This window comes from Harpegnathos saltator, unplaced genomic scaffold, assembly GCF_003227715.2.
Source record: "Harpegnathos saltator strain DR-91 unplaced genomic scaffold, Hsal_v8.6 scaffold202, whole genome shotgun sequence".
Lineage (NCBI taxonomy): Eukaryota > Metazoa > Arthropoda > Insecta > Hymenoptera > Formicidae > Harpegnathos > Harpegnathos saltator.
In genome coordinates, this window is record NW_020229987.1 from 921829 (window position 1) to 941959 (window position 20131).

Here is a 20131-nt window from a genome sequence, read left to right on the forward strand (position 1 = left end):
GAGATATTCTGAGGGGAAATGTTTTGGATTGCAAATAGCTGCATAAAAGTCCAACGCTGGAACGCAAATGTCAATATTGGTGAAACGGATAGCATGTATCAACGGCGAAACTACAAGCGTATCAGCCGACAACGGCAGATTTGGTGAAAATATTCAAACTTGCCCCTTTTCCCGATTTTTCGTTAAATCAGAGCTGCGACGTGCGATTGGTTTTCCGACACTGGGTATTCTTACGCGTGCGCGCGCACCTGAGGATATATATCCTCAGCTTAAATTTTTTTCCACGGCGAGTAATTCGCGCGGAATTACCCGTGAAAGCTAAGACTTCGTTGCGCGTTTCTGTCGTTGGGAGTTTAATCCGGTAGATTCCGGAAATTTTTTAAAAATATCAAACATCTCTCACATATCGCAGTCGCAAATTTCCACCTCGCGAAATGTCAAAAATCCGCAAGTGCGAGTGAGAACTCGTGCACGCGATTCTCACAGCTGATGTTACTGTGTTTGAATTTAAAATTTTTCCGAACAATTTGAATTATCGAACGCCCCTTTCGCATTTCGCCGACTTATTACGAAAGCCCTCGCAATTTTAATCAGAGCAAACTTTATTGAATTCCGCGAGTGTGTTGTGCGACTCGGCGACGTGAGATACGGTGTACGCGCCGGAAAGGAATTAATGACAGTCGCAGCGGAAACTTTGTTCGCCCGCTTTTCTTTGCCATCGGCCGTGAATTTTCAGCGCGATACAAACATTTCTTAGCGCTCAGCGGAAACATTCTCCCCCGACTTTGCGCGCTTCCGATCGTGGATCAACGTCAACCGCTACATCGTCTCGTTTGGCAACATTATTCTACTTTGACCCACAAAGAAAGTTTCTCCCTCGTCGAGTGGCGGTCGATAAATCTTTACGCAAACAAGGATGGAGGAACGAAGGAGCAAAGCCACGGCGGTGAATATACGGCCGCCGTGCGGGAGGTATCTTCGATGATAAACACATCGATAAGAGCGAAGAGACACGTTTCATGGCGTAATGCTTCCACCATTTTGTGTATCAAGCGGAATAAGTTCCCTCGCCGGGAACTTTCGCGTTGGATCGAAAGGATCGAATCCCCGGTGAAACAATCTGTTACCGAGGAGAGAGAGAGAGAGAGAGAGAGAGAGAGAGAGAGAGAGAGAGAGAGAGAGAGTGTTCCCGAGGTGCCTCGCTGTGTCCTCCTAATACGTGACGGAATGATTTACGGGTGAGGGAGGGTAACGCGATTTTCGCAGTAGTTCCCCTCCCTCCCATGCGCTTTCAACTTTAACGTCGTTAGTGCGACGCGATGGCTCACTCGATCGTATCGTCGGCGAGGAACAGGCTTATTCGATCTGCGCTGCGCGCAACACCGAAGTGTGTACGTAGCTGCGTGTTACACGACTGCCTGACAAATCGTCAGACGCGAGCTCATCGGAGATGAAAACGACGTGCGAGAGAAAGAAACGAAAGGGTGGTGTCGCGCGACAGCGATTCCCGCTGAAAAAGGCGACGCGCCTCCGCGAGCCGACAGAGAATCGCGCTTGCGAGCGGGAACGTTTGTACATCGTCGTCGCGATGTTTGTATACCGCGTCGGCTTGCAACAACTCGTTACACGAGTAATTCAACGCCGCGGGCGCGCCTACCGTTCGTCGCGGCGATGAAGGAGCGCTAACGAAGCCCGACGGAACGAAATCGCCATCCGCGCGGCTATCGAAACGGGAGGGAGCGCACTTTCCGGTTAATTCGTCGGCGACGCACCGGCGCGGCCGGGGCCGCGGCCGAGAGTAACCAAGAACACGAGCAAAAGGACGGGCAAGTAATCTGCGGGACTCGTGGACGTGTTTCGACCGCGACATTCGGCGTTTCACGTCGACTGACCTCGCCGCGCCGCGCCGCGCTGGCGCCCTTTTCCGCCCCTGACTGAAATAATCCTCGCCGCGCGCGTTCCCTGTGGCGGCGGCGGCGGCGGTTTAACATTTCCCGATAAGCAAAATATATCGTCCCGGCCAGCGTTTGACACCGCTCGGGCCCGGGGATATGTATGGCTCTCACTAACACCCTGCGCCCACCCCCACCCCCCCTCCGTCCCCCGCCACCCCGAGAGTTACCAAAGTCGACGGTAAATTTCGCAGCCGTCGTCGCCGCCGCCCACCGTCGTCTCCGCTCTCTCCGGCAGCGTATTCACTCGGGTTCGTCGAGCCGGCGAAAAATATCGAATATTTTCGACGGAAGAGCGCGGCCATCGCGGGCGGCAAGAACGGACGAGGAATTCCGAGTTCGGCGGCGGCGGCGGCGGCGATAAATCTTTTTCTCGTCGACCGCGCGGCGACGATCAAGCCCGAGCCGTTTCACGGGGGGTCATTTGGAATTCCGCGTCGGTCGCGCTTAAAAGTTCGCCGACGCGAAAGCCCAGGGACGTCCTCGTCAATTTCCTGAGCTTTTTACGACCGGCCATTACACGCGCCCGCTCGCAGCAGCGGGGGGGATGTGTGACAACTTTGCGGCGCGACTGCGAAATCGTTTAATCATTTTATCGCGGCCGCGAGGAGCTCCCTGCTTTTTTCACGTCGCATTTTTAACGCACGCGAGCCGCCGAACGCGGAAAGTTGCGCGCGGAAGCGTCGGCATTCGACGAGACTCGCACGCTGTCGAGGATCAAAGCGCGGAGGCCCGAAGGAGACTGATGGACGAGCTTTAAGCTCCCGGGGATATTATTTTTCCTCGAATTTCATCTTCTCTCCGCGATGTATCTTGCGCTGCCGTGATAATGATTTCCAACAGGGTGATAAATCATTTTCGCATCGACACTCGCGGAGACACAGCCATCGTCGGCCGCCGGAAATGAAATCCACGTCGCTGCGAGCGAAAGAAAGTCGCGCGCATCCGAGCGAACCCCGGGATCGCGCCGATCGCGTCCTGAGGATACCGCGTATGACACGGCGGCGCCTGGCGAAGCGTTAATCCTCGGGAAAATGTACGGTCGCGCCGGAGAAAGAGAGCGAAAGAGAGCCAGGGAGATTCAGTGGCGCCGAGACAGCCGCGTATGCACGTCCTTCTCGCGCGCGCGCGCGCGCGCGATTTATATCCTAAGGAGCAAAACGGCCGCGAGTAATGGCGCAGATATAACTCGCGCGCAGACTGACAGGTGAAATACGGAACAGATCCGAGTGTTTTGTTCAAGTCGCGTGGATGGAGGAAGGACAGCCGGGCGAATTATGGGCGACGTCGTGTCGGCGCGCGCGCGCTCTCCATGGAGATCCGATATACCGTTCGCCCTCTCTCGCCCCGCTCTCTGTCCTTTTCTCTTTTGCAGCATTTCGCGAGCGCGGATCCGATACCACAGGATTCCAGCGGTGGAGCCGTCGTGTACGACACGGCCGGCCGATAGCGTCCGGCATACGTCGAGGCTCCGATAGACGCTCCGCGCTGTAACGCGACGCCATTTTTTCGCGGCGATATATCGTCGAGTATTTCGTTCTCGCCCCGAGATTTATCCCCGACTAGAGGGGGGACACGCGGGAGGGCAATTAAGTCGGGCGCGCTTTTCCGCCGCGCGTATTTAACCGCGTGAGCGACGAGATCCCTCCTAACCTAAGGGCGCGTCTCCTCCTCTTTTCCTCACATTTTCGCGCGTGAGCGTGTCGAGTGAACGCGCGCGAAATGTGTGTTTGCGAGCCGAGTTCTCCCGGGAAGCCGGCGTGAAAGAGCGAAGCGCTCGGTGAGAGTTCGCCGTCGCGAATGATCATTCTTCGCGAAGAGACGCGCGAGGAGGGAAATAATATTCTCTCCTCGCCCGGCTGAAGTACTCTGCGCACCCGGCCGGTGTTTTGACGGCCCTTTCGACCGCGCGCGCGCGCGCGCGCGCGTCAGCCCAGCAAGACGCTGCATTAGAGATTGCCGGGGGAGAGACAAAAGGCAGAAAAAGTCGTTAAAAATTCCCCCGCGCGAAGAACGCGCCGGCCGGCGATAATCGCCCGGCGACAGTGCGACGGGCCCGGATTATACGGCGAATGATCGAACATACTTCGCGCCGGTGATGCATGGCCGTCGTAAGTTTATGTAAGCCGCGCTCTCCGGAGGAACCGCGCGGAGAGCTCGTTCATCGGCTACTCGTTACGACCAACGAAATCCGAATATACGCGCGTGTCTTTCAGCCGGATCCGCTCGGACGAGGATTCTTCGTGGACGGGGATTTCTCCTTACGGAGAGAGAGAGAGAGATAGAGAGAGAGAGAGAGAGAGAGAGAGAAAAAGAAGGAAATGAGGAGCGCGAGATGACTGAAGCGCGCGTCCGGATTACCCCGTCCCGATAGGTCGATTTTTCACGAGGGCGCGCCGCGCCCGCGAGATAGACGTCGAATGACGTTGCGGCGAATCCCGGTGAATCAATCTCTGTTTCATTACAAAGGCTCTTCTCCCGTTCTTAGCTCAGCCTCGCGGAGTCCTCGCCCGTGCTCGCCCTCGATCTCCCTCGAGAGCCTCGAGAGATCGATCGCGAACGCACGCGAGTATTGCCGCAGCAGCCGAGCTCGCCGAGCGTTGCTCAGGCTCGAGGAGGATTAACAACTGCGAGCGTTGCGCATAACATCGAAAGACTAATTAGCCGTCGGCTTTCAGGCAAGAACACCGGGATCGAAGTATTAATAACGTCACAGCGGCATAAGCAAACGCCGCATAGTTGGGATTGTTGTTGCCCGAGTTCGCGATCGCGGAACTTAGTAACGACGTGCCTAATTGTATCGCTAATGATATCGAAGACGCTTATGTGAGAAACTCCGTTCGAGACGAGCGACGACGAAATGACGACGCCACTGACGGTTCGGCAGCGAGCCCACGTTGCAACCGTGGTTAATGCAGTGTCGTCGACGAAATCACGCGCAACAGCGCGCACTTGACTGATTGTACTCGGAACGAAATCCCCGCTCTCGGGACGAATGAAAATTCACTCGGAGCGACGCTGAAGATGCGCCCCGCCGCTCGCGGCTTCGTAAGGGCGAACGTTTCTCGAGCTCGAGCTCGAAGCGGAGATTCTGACTCCGCGCGAGTGAATGTTTCAATCTGTCTGAGTAAACTTGTTACGCCGACGGCGAGACACATCGGATTGATTCTTCAGTTACGAGCGAAAATATTCATTCGACCTTTCAGCGTGAAAGACTCCGAGTCCGAGTGAAAAAGTCGCTCGGCCTTTCTCACCCCAAGAGATCCGGAAGGAGAGACGGAGGGGGAGAGAGAAAGAGAGAGAGAGAGAGAGAGAGAGAGAGAGAGAGAGAGAGAGAGAGAGAGAGACAGCAAACTTATTGTGCACAAGTGAATAGCGTTCTCGCTGGACGAGATTCTTAATTACAGATACAGGCAAGCGATCGCACCAACAGAGGGTGGCAGATACGCGCGCGAGCGCGATTGCAAGGTCGCGACACGGCGAGATTGTCGAGGTCGTTACGCGCCAACTTTGGACTCGGAAAATTAGTAACGTCGCGGGTTACGCGCCGCTGTGTAACCGAGTGTAACTTTATCTATTAAGCTCCGCGAAATCGGTCGCACGGAGAGATAACAGTTGCTCTGTCAGTAATTGGATGGCGGTTTCATCGATTACGCTCGTTCCCAAATTACCCCTTATCCTCTTCGCGTCCTCTCTCTCTCTCTCTCTCTCTCTCTCTCTCTCTCGTCTGTCCGTCCTGTCTTTATTATTATATATCTGCTTAAGATCGCATTCCCGACCGCGCACATTCCCCGCTGAGCTTCGCGGCCGATCCGATTTATTCGTCCCGTGCGAGAAGCCCGCGCGGACGTTGTCGCGCCGTGGGAATTAGAGAGGCTCCATCACGTTTGCCGCTGAAATACGCGCCCGCACGGAACACGGGTCTTTACCTCCTCCACACACCGCGCGAGCGCGTGTATCGGTTTTTAATAACTGTTACACGCAGCCGTGAAAAAGCGCGGCCGCTATTACACGGATTGGTCTACAACACGGTTATACGCCCGCGACGAGATGGTGACGCGTCTCTCCCTTTCTTCCATCCTGCCCCTGCCCCCTCTCTAACTCTGCAATTACGTCAACGAGCGAGAAAAAGTTCCGGGAAACGGTTTCTTTCACCAGCTCCTCCCGCGAACCGCCGCCGATCGGTATGAAGCTTGCGCGACGCTTGCGAGAGTTGATCATCCGGATAATTAATTCGCGCGGCGCGTGACTATCGCCAGAAATTTACGGCGGCGCGATGGCCCCTTGCCGCCCCCGAGGTAGATATATCTCACTCCCCCTCTCTCTCTCTCTCTTTCTCTCTCTCTCTCTCTCTCTCTCTGTGTCTATCTCTCGATGATGTATAGACGCATACCGTAATTTGTGTTAATCGATTAATTGGTCCCTTGCCAAAGTTCCATCTTCCGCCGGTGTTTCGCTGAAGGCCGCGCCATGCAGCGTGCATGTTCGTTCGCTCGCTCGTAAAAAACAAACCCGAGCGAGAAATCTCCTCTCCTGGTGTCGCGTAAAAAGCAAGAACAGAGACGAGAAGGAAACGTGGACATTCGGCGCAGGATAAGATTTGCCGTTGGCAGTTTTTGCCTCGCGCCCGCACGGAGAAAGAAAATTAAATTAATGCGGCTTAGCCCTCGTCGGACCCGAGTCGCTCGCAATCGTCCTCTCGGAGAGTCGATAATCGCTACCACGGGTGATTAAATTAAACGCAATTAGAGAGATAGAGAGAAATAGGGTGCGCGAGCGCGAGCGACCGATGTCCACCAAGTGGCTTCCGGCGAAGATGGCCTCCATTGTTTTCAAGGGATTATCTCGTGTACGCTTGTTAAATCTGCCCGGCGACGCTCAATGGCGCCCTCTCCGCCGGCGTGTGATCTTTTGCGATTACGCGATGGAGCCGCGCACCCCTCGCGGCACAAAATCGTCAACGCCTCGTTCGTCTCATTACATCGGGCGGGATCGCGTGAGATCCGCCACGGGCCGTAAAGCAATCAGAGGACGTAAAGCGCGTAAAGTCGCCTCGCATGAAGCGTCTCCCAAACCGGCCGCGAAGGATCTTACAGGCAATTCCCTCGCGGGGAAAATCGACAAGCTGATTCTCGATCAGCGAAGAAAACTGCTCGAGTCACGTGGCCACCTTGAACATGCGTGCGACTTTCGTAGAAACACGCGTATGACAATGCGTTGGAGATTTTCGGCGGGAAAGGCCGGTAGATCGATCGAAATCAATTGTGTTGTGAACTAACAGCAACAAAGTGACATTTATGACACTCGGACATTGGATAAATTGAATAAAAAGCACGGCTCCATGAGGAGCGCGCCCCTCTCGATTTCATTACGTCTGTCGAATAAACACACACACACACACACGCCGTTCTTATACGCGTGTATATCCGTGGAGAACGGTCGAGTAACAATTAGTTGTATTAATGGAGTCAGACAATCGACGCGACGGTAACAATAGTGGGAACACGATATTATACGAAAATTATGTAATTATTCGCTCGCCGGTGGCCATCGAAAATCACGAATGCTAATTCGCCATAATTAATGAAGATCACGTGACACATTATTGACAGTGTCGCAGAGACAATCATAATTCGCAGGGCAACTACCGCCGCGTTCGCCGTGCGCGCGCGCAGACCTCGCCGCTTCGAACGCGTGTGCGTGGAGGCGACGCCGCGGCACAGCCCGGGGCTGGCAAAATTCCGAAATTAATCAAAGCGAGAACACGCCAGCTGCGGCTGGGTCGCAGTCTCCGATGCGCGGAGATCGGCCCTTAATCCTGGCGGCGTGTAACTCCACAGACCAGAGCTGGTCGACCCTTGAGAGTCGCCGCCTTGGCGCGTTAACGAGCCCTCTCTCTCTCTCTCTCTCTCTCTCTCCCTCCCTCCCTCCCTCTCTCTCTATCTCTCTCTTTCTCTCTCTCTCTCTCTCTCTCTCTCTCTCTCGCTCTCGCTTCCTCTTCCTCACCTCCTCTGCGGCGTCAAGAATGTGGTGTACGAAAGGCCTCGAGGGTGCTCGTATTTTAGAAACCAATCGAGTGTTGCAGGGTGCGGCTAAGAAGCGAATGTTCTCTCAGCGCCGTCGGGGCGATGCTCGCCACGGGCTGGGGCTGAAGGGGGAGGAGAGAGCGAGCAGGCGGAAAGGGGTTGTGTGTGGGCGAGAGGGGTGGGGGCTTCATCGATTTCTTACCCCGTGGCCCAGTAACGCGTTTTGTGGGACCGTCGTGTGCCGTCATTGGGTGTAGCTCTCTCCCTGGCGAGCAGAAAGAGAAAGGAAGGAGGAGAGAGAAAGAAAGACAGAGAGAGAGAGAGAGAGAGAGAGAGAGAGAGAGAGAGAGAGAGAGAGGGAGAGGGAGAAAGAAAGAGGGAGGACGAGAGGGTTGGTTTTCGATGGACTCCACGTTGCAGCGAGTCCGAGGAAAAAATCGTCAATCGCACCACCCCCGACGTCGTTGGCGTCGAGCTCCCATCGCGTTAGGTCCTGATTTGATCTTCTCTCGGCGGGGCGGCGCGCGGGAATTTGTTACTTCGGCACGAGTTGCGCGCGGCAAATCTCCTTTGCGACGTGAATACCCCGGGAAACTTTGGATCCCGTCGCGACAAAAGGTGAAAAGATACGGCGACGACAGAAACAGAGAGAGAAAGAGAGAGAGAGAGAGAGAGAGAGAGACAGAGAGAGAGAGAGAGAGAGAGAGAGCAGGGGCGGGAAAGAGCGCGCAGTTTTCTAATACAACGGGATTCCGATCACGGAAACGGTCGTTGTCGCACGAACTCCAACTCGTCGTCGGCTGATATTGATTAAACAGCCGTTAAAATGTTTTCGCAGATTATACGGGGAAGATACGGCGCATCGATCGCGCGGCGTCGCGCGGTTGCGACGCCAAGAAGCGAGCAGTCGATAATATTTTCGCGGGCGACTCGCGACTCAATCCTGAATATTACATATTTACGTCGTCGTGACAGAATTCATTAATACGAGTGAATAAAGCGATAATTAATTCACACACAGCTATTAGTCCGCATTACGGTTACGCTTGTGCCGCGCGCCGCTGATTAATTCATTAAACGCGCATCGATGCGATTACTACTACTAGTCTCACGTCGCGCGACTTCGTTATCAAAACCGTCCCGAGATCTTGACTTATCGGCGAATCGTCCCATTCATCGCACTTTTCTATAACACCGGCGCAGCCGCGCGATTACTATTCCGCCATATAATTACTCCTCGGAATCAGCCGTGCCGTCGTTTCGCGATAACGCGGTGTCTCTTCGGAGGAAGGGACTCCTCCGAAAAGGAATACATCCCGACTCTCTCGTATCTCCGACGCGCGCTAGTTAAAACTTGATGTCTCTCGGAAATCCTGGATAAAACGAAGACGCTGGAAGGAGGGGGGAGGGAGGGGGGGGCACGGCGTCCTGAATAAGGGATAGAAACTCCTGGGGAGAGCGAGCCGGCCGTATGTGAGTGAGCGTGCGTTTAATTCTACAACGCGCGCGCAGCTGGAAAAGGCCCTCTTCCCCCTACAGAAGATAAATTCCGGACCGCAGCGCAACGCTTTCCCGCGGCGGAAGAAACGCGCGTGCGCGCGCGCGCGATTTATCCCGATTACGTTAATCTAGCGTCGCATTATCGCGAGGGTACAGGCGAATTCGCGAATGCGACGCGCGCCGCATCGCGAATCGCGGCCCGGCGCAATCTATTAGAAGGAGAGAACCGACATTCTCGACCGTTAACAATGATGTATGCACACAGCCGTGCGGCAACACTTACGATAGGCGCAATGATGAATTATCATTACGTAAATTCCGCCCGTCACGATAGCGCGCGCGTACGCATCCGGCTCCTAACTTTATCCCGGTCACGTCGGAAGCAGCGAGCTCACGAATCAATCATGCGCGCCTCCCCGCCGCGGCTGTTTATCGCCGGCGCGATCTCCGCGCGAAAATGAGCCGATTATTTTGCAGAAGTTAGCGCTTACTGCCGGCGATAAATCTCTCCCCCTCGCCGCGCGGCGCGGCCGCAACCGCGACGCTTTAATAACGGTCGTCCGGGGTGTTTAACAGCGCACCGTGAGATAACAAATGTCTCCCCCGCGTCGAATCGGTTTATGCATTCGCGTAATTGTGCATATTGACGACGCGACACGCGGAATGGGGAGGGAGGTGACGCGAGGGAGGGGGAGCTTTGTTTCGCGAGTCTATTAAGTGCGGAAGGTGACGTTAGCGCGAGTTATATCCCTCGCTTCCTCTCTCTCTCTCTCTCTCTCTCTCTCTCTCTCTCTCTCTCTCTCTCTCTCTCTCTCTCTCTCGGTTGAGCTCCGCTGTAACGTCTAAACCGTGTTACACGTAGTGACTCGCAACAATGTTTCTCGATTGCGCTCCATTTGAAAGCGCGATGATCCCAGCAAAGTTAAACATTTGCTCGGCGAGCGAGAACCTCGATCGTATGATCTGTTTATTCTCAGCGCGCGCTATCGCCGTTGTGAAATCTCCGAAAATAGGGAGATAAATCCTGCCTCGTCGACGACGACGACGACGACGACGACGACGACGTTAATTCTCATTAGTCCCGATACGGGCTGGAAAATGTCGAGGCAAAGTGGCAAGGACCGGGAGTCATCGCGAGTCATGAGCTGATGCGAGCGCGCGATGGCGGCGCGGCTTGGCGGCTGAATGTGTCCCACTTGAAAAACAACTCGGGGAGTTTAATCCCCATTAAGGACATAATCGCGAGCGCGCGCGGCGCGGAGAATCCTCCCCGGATATAATTAACTTCTAATGAAATTAAACGAAGCTCGTACGAAGCTCGCGGACGTTAAGGTTCACACGTGCTACCCATTTCTGAACTATCACACTTGGCGAAGGAGTGAGCACACACGAGGCCGGGGGCGAGAGAGGTATCCGCGCCCGGATTAACTTAATCAACCGAATATTTGTCGAGCGGAGGAAACGGCCGGAGTTGAAACGGCCGGGTGGCGGGATGGAGAGAGAGAGAGAGAGAGAGAGAGAGAGAGAGAGAGAGAGAGAGAGAAATCCTTAGCGGCGCGGCTCCCTCCGAGCAAATTGGCCGCGGCGCAATATCACGGCCCGTTCGGCGTCGAATGGACGCGGCAACGCATTTTAACGGATATGCCGCTAATGTGGCTCGGTGTACATACGTTACGCTAATACAATGTCGATTCGGCGATTTTGTTAAGCAAATGCAGAGATACGCTTGGATCCGCGAGCGAGGCTGCGACGGACGCGCGCGGCAACCGCGTCGAGCAAAATGCGGCTCTCTCGTTCGTTCGCTTCGGCAATTAATTCCGGATAAATTCGCCGCCCGTCGTTAATTTCGCCGCCGTTTCAGCGCCCATGTCTCGCTCGCTGACCGGCTCTCTCTCTCTCTCTCTCTCTCTCTCTCTCTCTCTCTCTCTCTTTCTCTCTTTCCCTCTCGGTTTTGGAGACGGGATAGAAACGCCGGCTGCGAAATTAATCGGACGTCTCGGTAGCCGGACAGCGCGTCTCTCCCGTCGAGCTTCGCGAAATGACGAACATTATCCTGTCTTTATGGCGCATTATCCGCCGTGTATTATGCAAAATGTATGCGGATCTTATCGGTTGTTTACCGGGCGCTTCTTACCGCCGTGAGAGGTGCGGTTAAGGGCTTAATGTGCCGATTTAGAAAAAGAAAAAGAAAATGAGGAGAGTAAGAAGGTAGCCAACGCAATTATACGTTAGCTGGGCAACCCAGTTCCATCAATAAACGTCTACTTCTGGAATGAAGTGCCGTTATCTGAAACTACTTAACCTTTTTGCCGCGCCGCGGCCGGTAATTGCCCATCTTAAATTTCCGCGGCGGGGCGAAAAAATGATTAACGGTCGCGAGATTCTTTATCGTTCAAGTTCCGCGCTTCGGCGCTAAGTACATTAAGAGCAAACCGCGCGAGAATACATAATGCGCCGCGAGGAAAGTTCCGGCCGATGGCCGGAAGCCGCCCTTTCCGTATCATTTCGTATGTAAATACTCAATAAAATGCTCGAGATTGTTCCGCCCGATTTATTTACGATCCTCGCCGGCGGAGAGATAATGCGCGTTCGACTAATGTTTGCCTTCCGTCCGTTTTGCTTAACGTCGGATTTTACAACTGTGTAGATTAATAACACGCGCCGCGCAGTGTAAAGTTTCCAGCGACAAATATTGAATCATCCGGCGAGATGCGTTGCGCGTTTTCGGCACGGCCGTAAGAAAAAAAGGGGCCAGAGAGAGAGAGAGAGAGAGAGAGATTTCTATTTAGAAATATTTTGCAAACTCGGAGATGCGAGCGCACAAGTCTGGCCGTGTGTCATAATAAATTTCGTCGCATGCGGCATATACAAATGCTTGCTCCCGCGCAGCCGAGATTTTAATACATAATTGATTATGTGCATTACTCTGAGAGCTTCTTGAGAGCGACGGCACTTGCGCGAATGGATATAGAATATTCCCCGGTGTACCAGCCAGATTTTAAAAATGTGACCAACACGCCGTATGAATTTTGCATTCGCGCTGAATACTGCAAAAGAAGACACTCTGGCTTATCTTTATTACATTTGTTATGTAACATCGTACGCACATCGTACCATCACTTCCTTTCCGAGGAAAGGAAAAGAATAGGGGGCACTTAAAGGGTCGAACTTGCAGCATCATAGCTCGCGCTGACATCTTTCTTGCGAAGGGCAGCCGCCTGCATAAACATAGCGGGCGAGTAACAATCGCGAAACAACGTTTTCACCGTTGCTCGCTTCAACGTCGTCCTGACGGCCGCGACACGCACCTGTGGACGCGGACGTACTTCCTGCGAAGTGTCCCTACGTCTATATAGACCTCGCGATCTTGATTTCGCCGAGAGAGCTGCTCCGAGCAATTTGGAGACGATTGTTTCTCGTCGAAAGTGTCGAGCGAAATCACCGTTCGTGAGGACTTTTCAGTTCTCCACGTAACGATATCCTTGTGATTGAGGCCCGAAGGCGAACTTCTGTTGAAGTCCGGTTGAACTTGGAGCTGATCGGGGGAGATCATTTTGTCATCCATTTCGCCCCGGTCGAAGTTTAATTTGCGAAAAGCCGCCCTTGTTCGATCGCTCGTATCGCTCGCCGATGCCTCGGCGTTTTCACTGAGGAAAAATTGCCGTTAAATCGCCCGGAGAATCCCTCGGCGAGATTTAAGTCGCGGCGCATGAGACACCCTGTACAAACTTCACGAACGGAGTATCTGAATAACTGCGAATCAATGTTTAACGAGTAGTTCAACGTTGAGAGTAATCGGGACTAACGTCTCGACTCCCGAGCGCTCTTTATCGCAGCACGTGCGCTCGTTGTTGAAAAAATACATAATACAAAAGTGAAGAGGCATTATCCGCGTCTCTAACGTCCAACGGAATTAATTCGCGGGGGAAATGTGAAATTACGCAGCGGCTCTGAGAAAGAGAGAGAGAGAGAGAGAGAGAGAGACAGAGAGAGAGCGCATCGTTTGGCGAGTCGCGCAATCTAACGGCGCAAATTTTTCTTGGCATGTTGCAGTAACGAAATTCATTCGCATTGGGATAGCCGACAAGAACGACAATCCCCCGTACTTCGACAAGGGCCTCTACGAGGCTGAGGTAGACGAGAATGAGGACATCCAACATACGGTGCTCACCGTTACCGCCAAAGATCACGATGAGTGTAAGTATCCTCTTCCTTTCCGCGGATTCTCTTCGCGGTTCGTCGCTGATTAGCTGCTTTGTCAACTACCCGACTAGAAATTTATCCCATGGTCCTGATCAGGTTAACCTCATTTGGACATCAAGTCCCAATAAGGTAATACTATCGGGTCCTAGTAAGTCATGTAACACAGCGTGGATATTAGGACCTTAGTAAGGTTCATAGTTAGGTCTTTATTGAGCTTACTTTATGGAATCCTTATTACGCTTTTTTTTTTTTTCAAATTATGGCCCCTGATTACTCGCCACGGCTATATTGGACGGATGACATTGGAAATAAGAAATGACACGCTGGAAATTCTTTCATGTCACTTCCAAATAAAAAGATACTTGCATGAAACGATATTTTAAATCGCTTGAGCATACTTGCAAACTGTGTCGTCACGACCAATAAATCATCGCACAACATAAACACGCACTGAGATAGGCAACACGCACGCACAGAGTAGGCGACTGAACTGCTTCTCGAGCGTCTTTTGTCTTGTAGGCCCATATATGGACAAATGCAAGACAAATGAGAGCTGCAGTGCACACGCCGCCACAGGCAACTACTCGTCGTTGCGCGTCATACGATAAAAATTGAACTGTCTCCAATTATATGTGGCGCATTATAAAAATATTTTTTTTATACTACGTTCAGTACTATTAAAGTTTTACACATACACACACACACACACACACACATGCGCACGTGCACATACACACACATATTCATATTATATACATATAAAATTAATTACAAATGGTTTTTGTTAAAACTTGATAATGCAAATCATATTAGGTACAATGAATAAGATCCCGACAAGGACCTGATCAACTGAACCATATTATATCATACACTAGGTTGGTACATTAAGGTCCTAATGTGGACTCAATCATTATAACCTTATAAAGGTCTTCCTTACTCATTTGTCGTTAGGACATTATAAGGACTGACTTACTTAGGATTACCTTTCATTCACCCTATTAGGTCCTTATCAATGTTAGGTGAACCTGATCAAAATTTCTAGTCGGGTATGAACCGCTCACTCTGGCGCTCTGGCGTTTTAATAGCGCAGCCAACATCAACAATTGACAACGCTCCTTGTAACCGCGCTTTAAACAGCGCGTGTGGGCGCTGCTGGGTGTATCGGGTGTATATTCGGTATATTCGGCTACATTTCAGCGGTCAACTATAAATAGACGCGGGGCAATTAATACCAGAGGTAGAATGTAATCTCGTTTGTCACGAGACGCGTCCGATACGATGAAGTAGAAACTCTCTCGCAGCGCAACTACAGACGATCGCGCTCGACCATTGTGTACATTCGCGATACAGGAGCGGCAGGATCATCTCTATGGAAACTCGAATCGCGCTCCTCGTCGTTCGTCGAAAAGTAATAATTATATGCGCATCACGGGGCAGGAGGGCGGGGTGAGACGTCCCGCCGTGAAACGTTGGCGCAATATCAATCGCGCAAATTCCTCGCATTTAATTCGCGCTTCGGTGTTTGATCCCGCCGGTGGATTAAATGAAACGTTGGTCATTAAACGATTTTGTGCGCACTTTCGGTGCTTTTAAAACGTCGAACTCGCCGCTCGATAAATATTGATGGCGCGCCTAAAATTGATACCCGCGTTCCGCGCGACTCGGGCTGTGTGGATTCTTTGTGCAAATCGGGTGCAAAGCCAATATAGCGTAAAGTATATTAATGTGACGGTGCGTGACAAACGATGCAGGCGACGCTGCGTGCGAGATTAAAGTCCGCCGGCATCAACGCGCCGTTTCCAGCGCGTGCGAGATTGCCCCCGTGTGTTTGTTGTTTGATTGAAAAATTACACAGACAGAGAGACACCGCTCGATTTAAAGCGGCGAATGATCGAGATCGGCCCAGCCGATTCCGCCAGTGACACCGCAACGGGTGCAATGCGTCAGATAATTTGCGGTAGAATTTCCTTATCGAGAATCTGTGTTGCGCGACATAAAAAAGAAACGACCGAGCATATCTACACAGAGAGAACGATTTAGTTGGATCTAACGAATGCTTATTTGGAATAGTCGAAATAAATCTTTTGATTGATCGAACAAAATTTTGTTTGACGCAACAAAAACATTTCGTTGGAACTAAGCTGCAACAAAATATTTTTGTTGCGTCAAACAAAATTTCGTTCGATCGATCAAAAAATTTATTTGGACTATTCCAAATAAGCATTTGTTAAATTCAATTAAATCGTTCTCTCTGTGTACATACATTTGCACAAGCATCCTTTACAAGTTTAATTCGGACTCTTCGAACGTTTTCTCACAGAGAGAGAGAGAGAGAGAGAGAGAGAGAGAGAGAGAGAGAGAGAGAGAGAGAGAGAGAGAGAGAGAGAGAGAGAGAGAGAGATGATTCCACGAGAGCTGGATTCTATCGCAACTTGCAGATCGTTCAAAGGCTTTGCAAATTGCCACAATGGCGGACGGTGGCGATGCGAAAGCCGAAGCGACCCTTCTGCTGAAAACGAAGAGAAAAATAATAGATAAACCCAGCTCGCCGAGTCTCAAATTTAACGTTCCGCGTGCTATCGTCCTTACCTGATCCGAGACCGGCTCGAAACGACTACCGTTTTGCGCGGAATTACCTCGAGCGGACCCCATCTAGATTACGTGTAAATCGCGAATTATCGCGATCGGGAGGGAGGGGGGGCACATCGAGCAAAGTTCAAGCGGTCAACCGGTCGAAGGGTGGCCCACTCTCTCGCCATTCAGCTCCCTCCTCTCCTTCGCTCGCGTACAGCTCTCGTGAACTTTCTTATTCGATAAAACACTCCTCGCAGTGGGAACTTTTATCTCGGAATTCACTCGATTACAATGCACCGCGGAGAGAGATAGAGAGAGAGAGAGAGAGAGAGAGAGAGAGAGAAAAGGAGGAGGGAAGAGAGAGGGTGAGGCTCGCCCTGACACGTAGCTTTTATTAAAAGCATCCTCTTTTCTGTCGCAGCCTCGCGTATTCGATACGAGATCACGAGCGGGAACATAGGCGGTGCGTTCGCCGTGAAAAACATGACCGGCGCCATTTACGTCGCGGGTGCGTTGGACTATGAGACGAGGAAGAGGGTAGGTATCGCCATAAATGTCATTGAAGCGTGTACCGCTCGAACGCCTTTTAGCCGCATCTTGTAGCACCGTTCCCGTCGAGTGGTGTGCGCACGCGCACTCGACGTTAAGTTCTCTTTATTTATTCCAAAGTTATTCGAGAACCGGGCTTCTCGGTCGCGCACAAAGGATTTCAGCAAGTTTTATTCTTTCTCCCGAGCGCGCCGCGTTGTCTTCATTTCTACCTTCCTAAAGAGTGGCTAAACAATTAGTCATTGCAGTTCTCCGCCGCTCGCCGCCGAGCGATACCGTAGGAGAAGACGCTTTCATTTTAATTACACAGACGAGAGATATCAATCCGAGAAACAATAGTCTGACGTTGACGTTGCGAAAACGCAACGCGTTTCTCGTCTTCCTCCGCGCGCGCGGAAAAGAATGCTGTTCGAGCTATGAAAATATAACGTAACGCGAGATGCTTTCGCGGCAGATTGAAATCCATGCTTGTGTCTTGCAGTACGAGCTCCGGCTTACTGCCTCCGACAACTTGAAGGAGAATTACACGACTGTTGTAATTCACGTGAAGGACGTGAACGACAACCCGCCCGTCTTCGAGCGACCAAATTACAGGACACAAATTACCGAGGAGGACGACAGAACTCTGCCGAAGCGCGTCCTCGGGGTAATTGCTCTCCTTATGTCATCGTTACATCGAATTTCCTTCCGAATTACACGACCGGCCCGCAAAACTCGCGTCGTCGTCGTCGTCGTTCGGTTCGGAACGTTTCGCGCGCGCGCGCGCCGCAGCTGTCAGCTTACGGTCAATTCGCAATTCGGCTCGCAGGTCACCGCCACCGACGGAGATAAGGACCGACCGCAAAACATCGTCTACTTCCTGACCGGACAAGGCATCGACGCCGATAATCCCACCAACAGCAAGTTCGATATCAACCGCACGACCGGCGAGATCTTCGTCCTGAAGGTCTGTATATCCGATTGCATCCTCCTATAGTGTAATTGAATACCGATATACAGCCGATATACAGTCGCGGCGAAACGCTATTTCGCCGCCCAAATCGCGATCATATTCCGACGGAATACGAGAAAAGCAGAGAGACGCCGACTCGCTACGATATGCCGCGAGGATCCATTTTGCGAATTTGCGACGACGTGGAGACTCGACTCGTGCGTCTTTGTCGAATGCATTGGATTAAAGGGTTAGACCACCTTGGACGGGTCAAAATCATCGTTATTTTCAGGAATTTTTTCTGAGAGCATTGCAAAAGAAATACAAAAGTGACAATGATTTATTAAGTATTAATATAATTATTATATATTATATAATTATATATTATGTAATTAAGTAATTAATATAAGTATTTATTAAGCAGCTCTTTGAGGGAAAGAAACCACTTTTTTTGTAAATATTTTAAACAAAATGGCGGCGTTGAAGCCGAGACACTTTTTGACCGACGACGCCCTCAGCGATGTCAGTCTCACGGCTACAGCATTGGACGTAAAACAAAAACGAAAAAATTTTCATTATCTAGATGCTGGAAACTGAAGAAATTCCATTTGGATTTTGCGGAATGCTAAAACCCTTTGTCGCAGTTAACACTTTTGCACGAAATTTTTAGGTGACAACATGAAATTTTGTTTCAAGTGTTTATCATTTCCACAAAAGTAAATATTTCTAAATATCCATATGTACTTCTTCAGTTTCTGGCATCTAAATAGTAAAAATTTTTTCGTTTTTGCTTCACATCCAATGCTGTAACACCGTAACTGAGAGCGTCGGCCAAAAAGGGCTCTCAGTGTCTCGGCTTCAACGCCGCCATTTTCTTTAAAATATTTACAAAAAAAAAAGTACTTTTTTCCTTGAAAAAGTTGCTTAATAAATATTATTTTCATTTTCATCTTTGTATTTCTTTCGTTGTGTCCTCGGAAAAAATCCCCGGAAATGACAGTGATTTTGAGCCGTTCAAGGATTTCGCTGGTCGAATCGTCGCTCAGGCAAGATCGACCTCAGATCGATCGACGCCGGCACCGGGGCGCAATAATCCAACACCTGCGCGTGCCTGACGCGGGAAATTCATTCTTCTATAAGCGGGGAACGCAACATTTGTGCACGTGTGGCTGCGGGAGATGCGCGATATTGCGAGTACACGGCGGAATAATTCAAATATCGGCGACGCGCGCGCGACGATATTGAGTTCCCGGCGAAGGCCGTGTCAATACACGACGTCCTTGTTGAATTGTATGTTTGACCGGCTCCTCAAAAGGATCTCCTATACGTGACACTCTTCCTTTTTCTCCCGGTGTAGCCGCTGGATAGAGACCAACCGAATGGCCGGCCGCAGTGGCGGTTCACCGTGTTTGCACAGGACGAGGGCGGAGAGGGTCTCGTGGGTTACGCCGACGTGCAAGTTAACCTCAAGGACATCAACGACAACGCCCCGATATTCCCGCAGGGGGTCTACTTCGGCAACGTCACCGAGAACGGCACCGCAGGTTTGTGGCCAATGGCCGGCGGACGGGGCTGACCGGACGAGCGCGGTTCGTCTCGTAACGTTACATTTGCGCCGATTAAATCCTCTCTCGGGAGAAATTCGCGCGCGGCGCGATGAAAAGACTGATCGATTCGTCGGGACGCGTCTTTCAGAGAGAGAGAGAGAGAGAGAGAGAGAGAGAGAGAGAGGCACTTCGCTCGTCCGTCCGTCCTCTTCTGTCGTCGAAAATAACAGTGTGGACCTTCTTCTCACCCCTTCTTCCATCATCTCGGAGATTCAGTCGGAGAATTAACATTCGTCGCGTCGATTTTGTACTTTTCCGTGTAGGAATGGTGGTGATGACGATGACGGCCGTGGACTACGACGACCCGAGCGAAGGCACGAACGCGAGGCTCGTCTACTCCATCGAGAAGAACGTGATCGAGGAGGAGACCGGCTCGCCGATCTTCGAGATCGAGTCGGACACCGGCGTAATCAAGACCGCGGTGTGCTGCTTGGACCGCGAACGCACCCCGGATTATTCTATACAGGTCGTCGCGATGGATGGAGGGGGGTTAAAAGGTACTTTTTCGGCGGTATTATTTTAATCCCGCGTATTTACATATATATATGCCTCGTCTCAATTTCCCAGCACGTTTCGCGCAACCAACGAGCTGTCGCGCGGACTCCATCTCGGCCTCGTGAAATTATTCAATACAGAGCGCGCGCATTTTCCACTCGCGGAAAATGTGGAAGAAGACACGGTCCATTTGCCGATGTTTGACATTGTTTTGCCTCCCCTCCCCCCCTCCTCACCCTACCCCCGTAAAATACGATTCCATCGATTGTGCGTGCTCCGCGCCGCCAGCCCAAA

General features: G+C 51.7%; 1 protein-coding gene across 9 annotated transcripts in view; it reads left to right on the plus strand.

The window, feature by feature from the left end:
• Positions 1–20131, plus strand: part of LOC105186472 (neural-cadherin) — a 209825-nt gene that overhangs the window by 181222 nt on the left and 8472 nt on the right. For all 9 annotated transcript variants that reach the window (XM_025298006.1, XM_025298003.1, XM_025298002.1 and 6 more), the window contains 6 exons: positions 13532–13675; positions 16677–16792; positions 17286–17450; positions 17613–17750; positions 19093–19279; positions 19606–19839. In XM_025298006.1, the coding sequence (XP_025153791.1) occupies positions 13532–13675; positions 16677–16792; positions 17286–17450; positions 17613–17750; positions 19093–19279; positions 19606–19839 (984 nt within the window). The remainder of the gene's footprint in view (positions 1–13531; positions 13676–16676; positions 16793–17285; positions 17451–17612; positions 17751–19092; positions 19280–19605; positions 19840–20131) is intronic.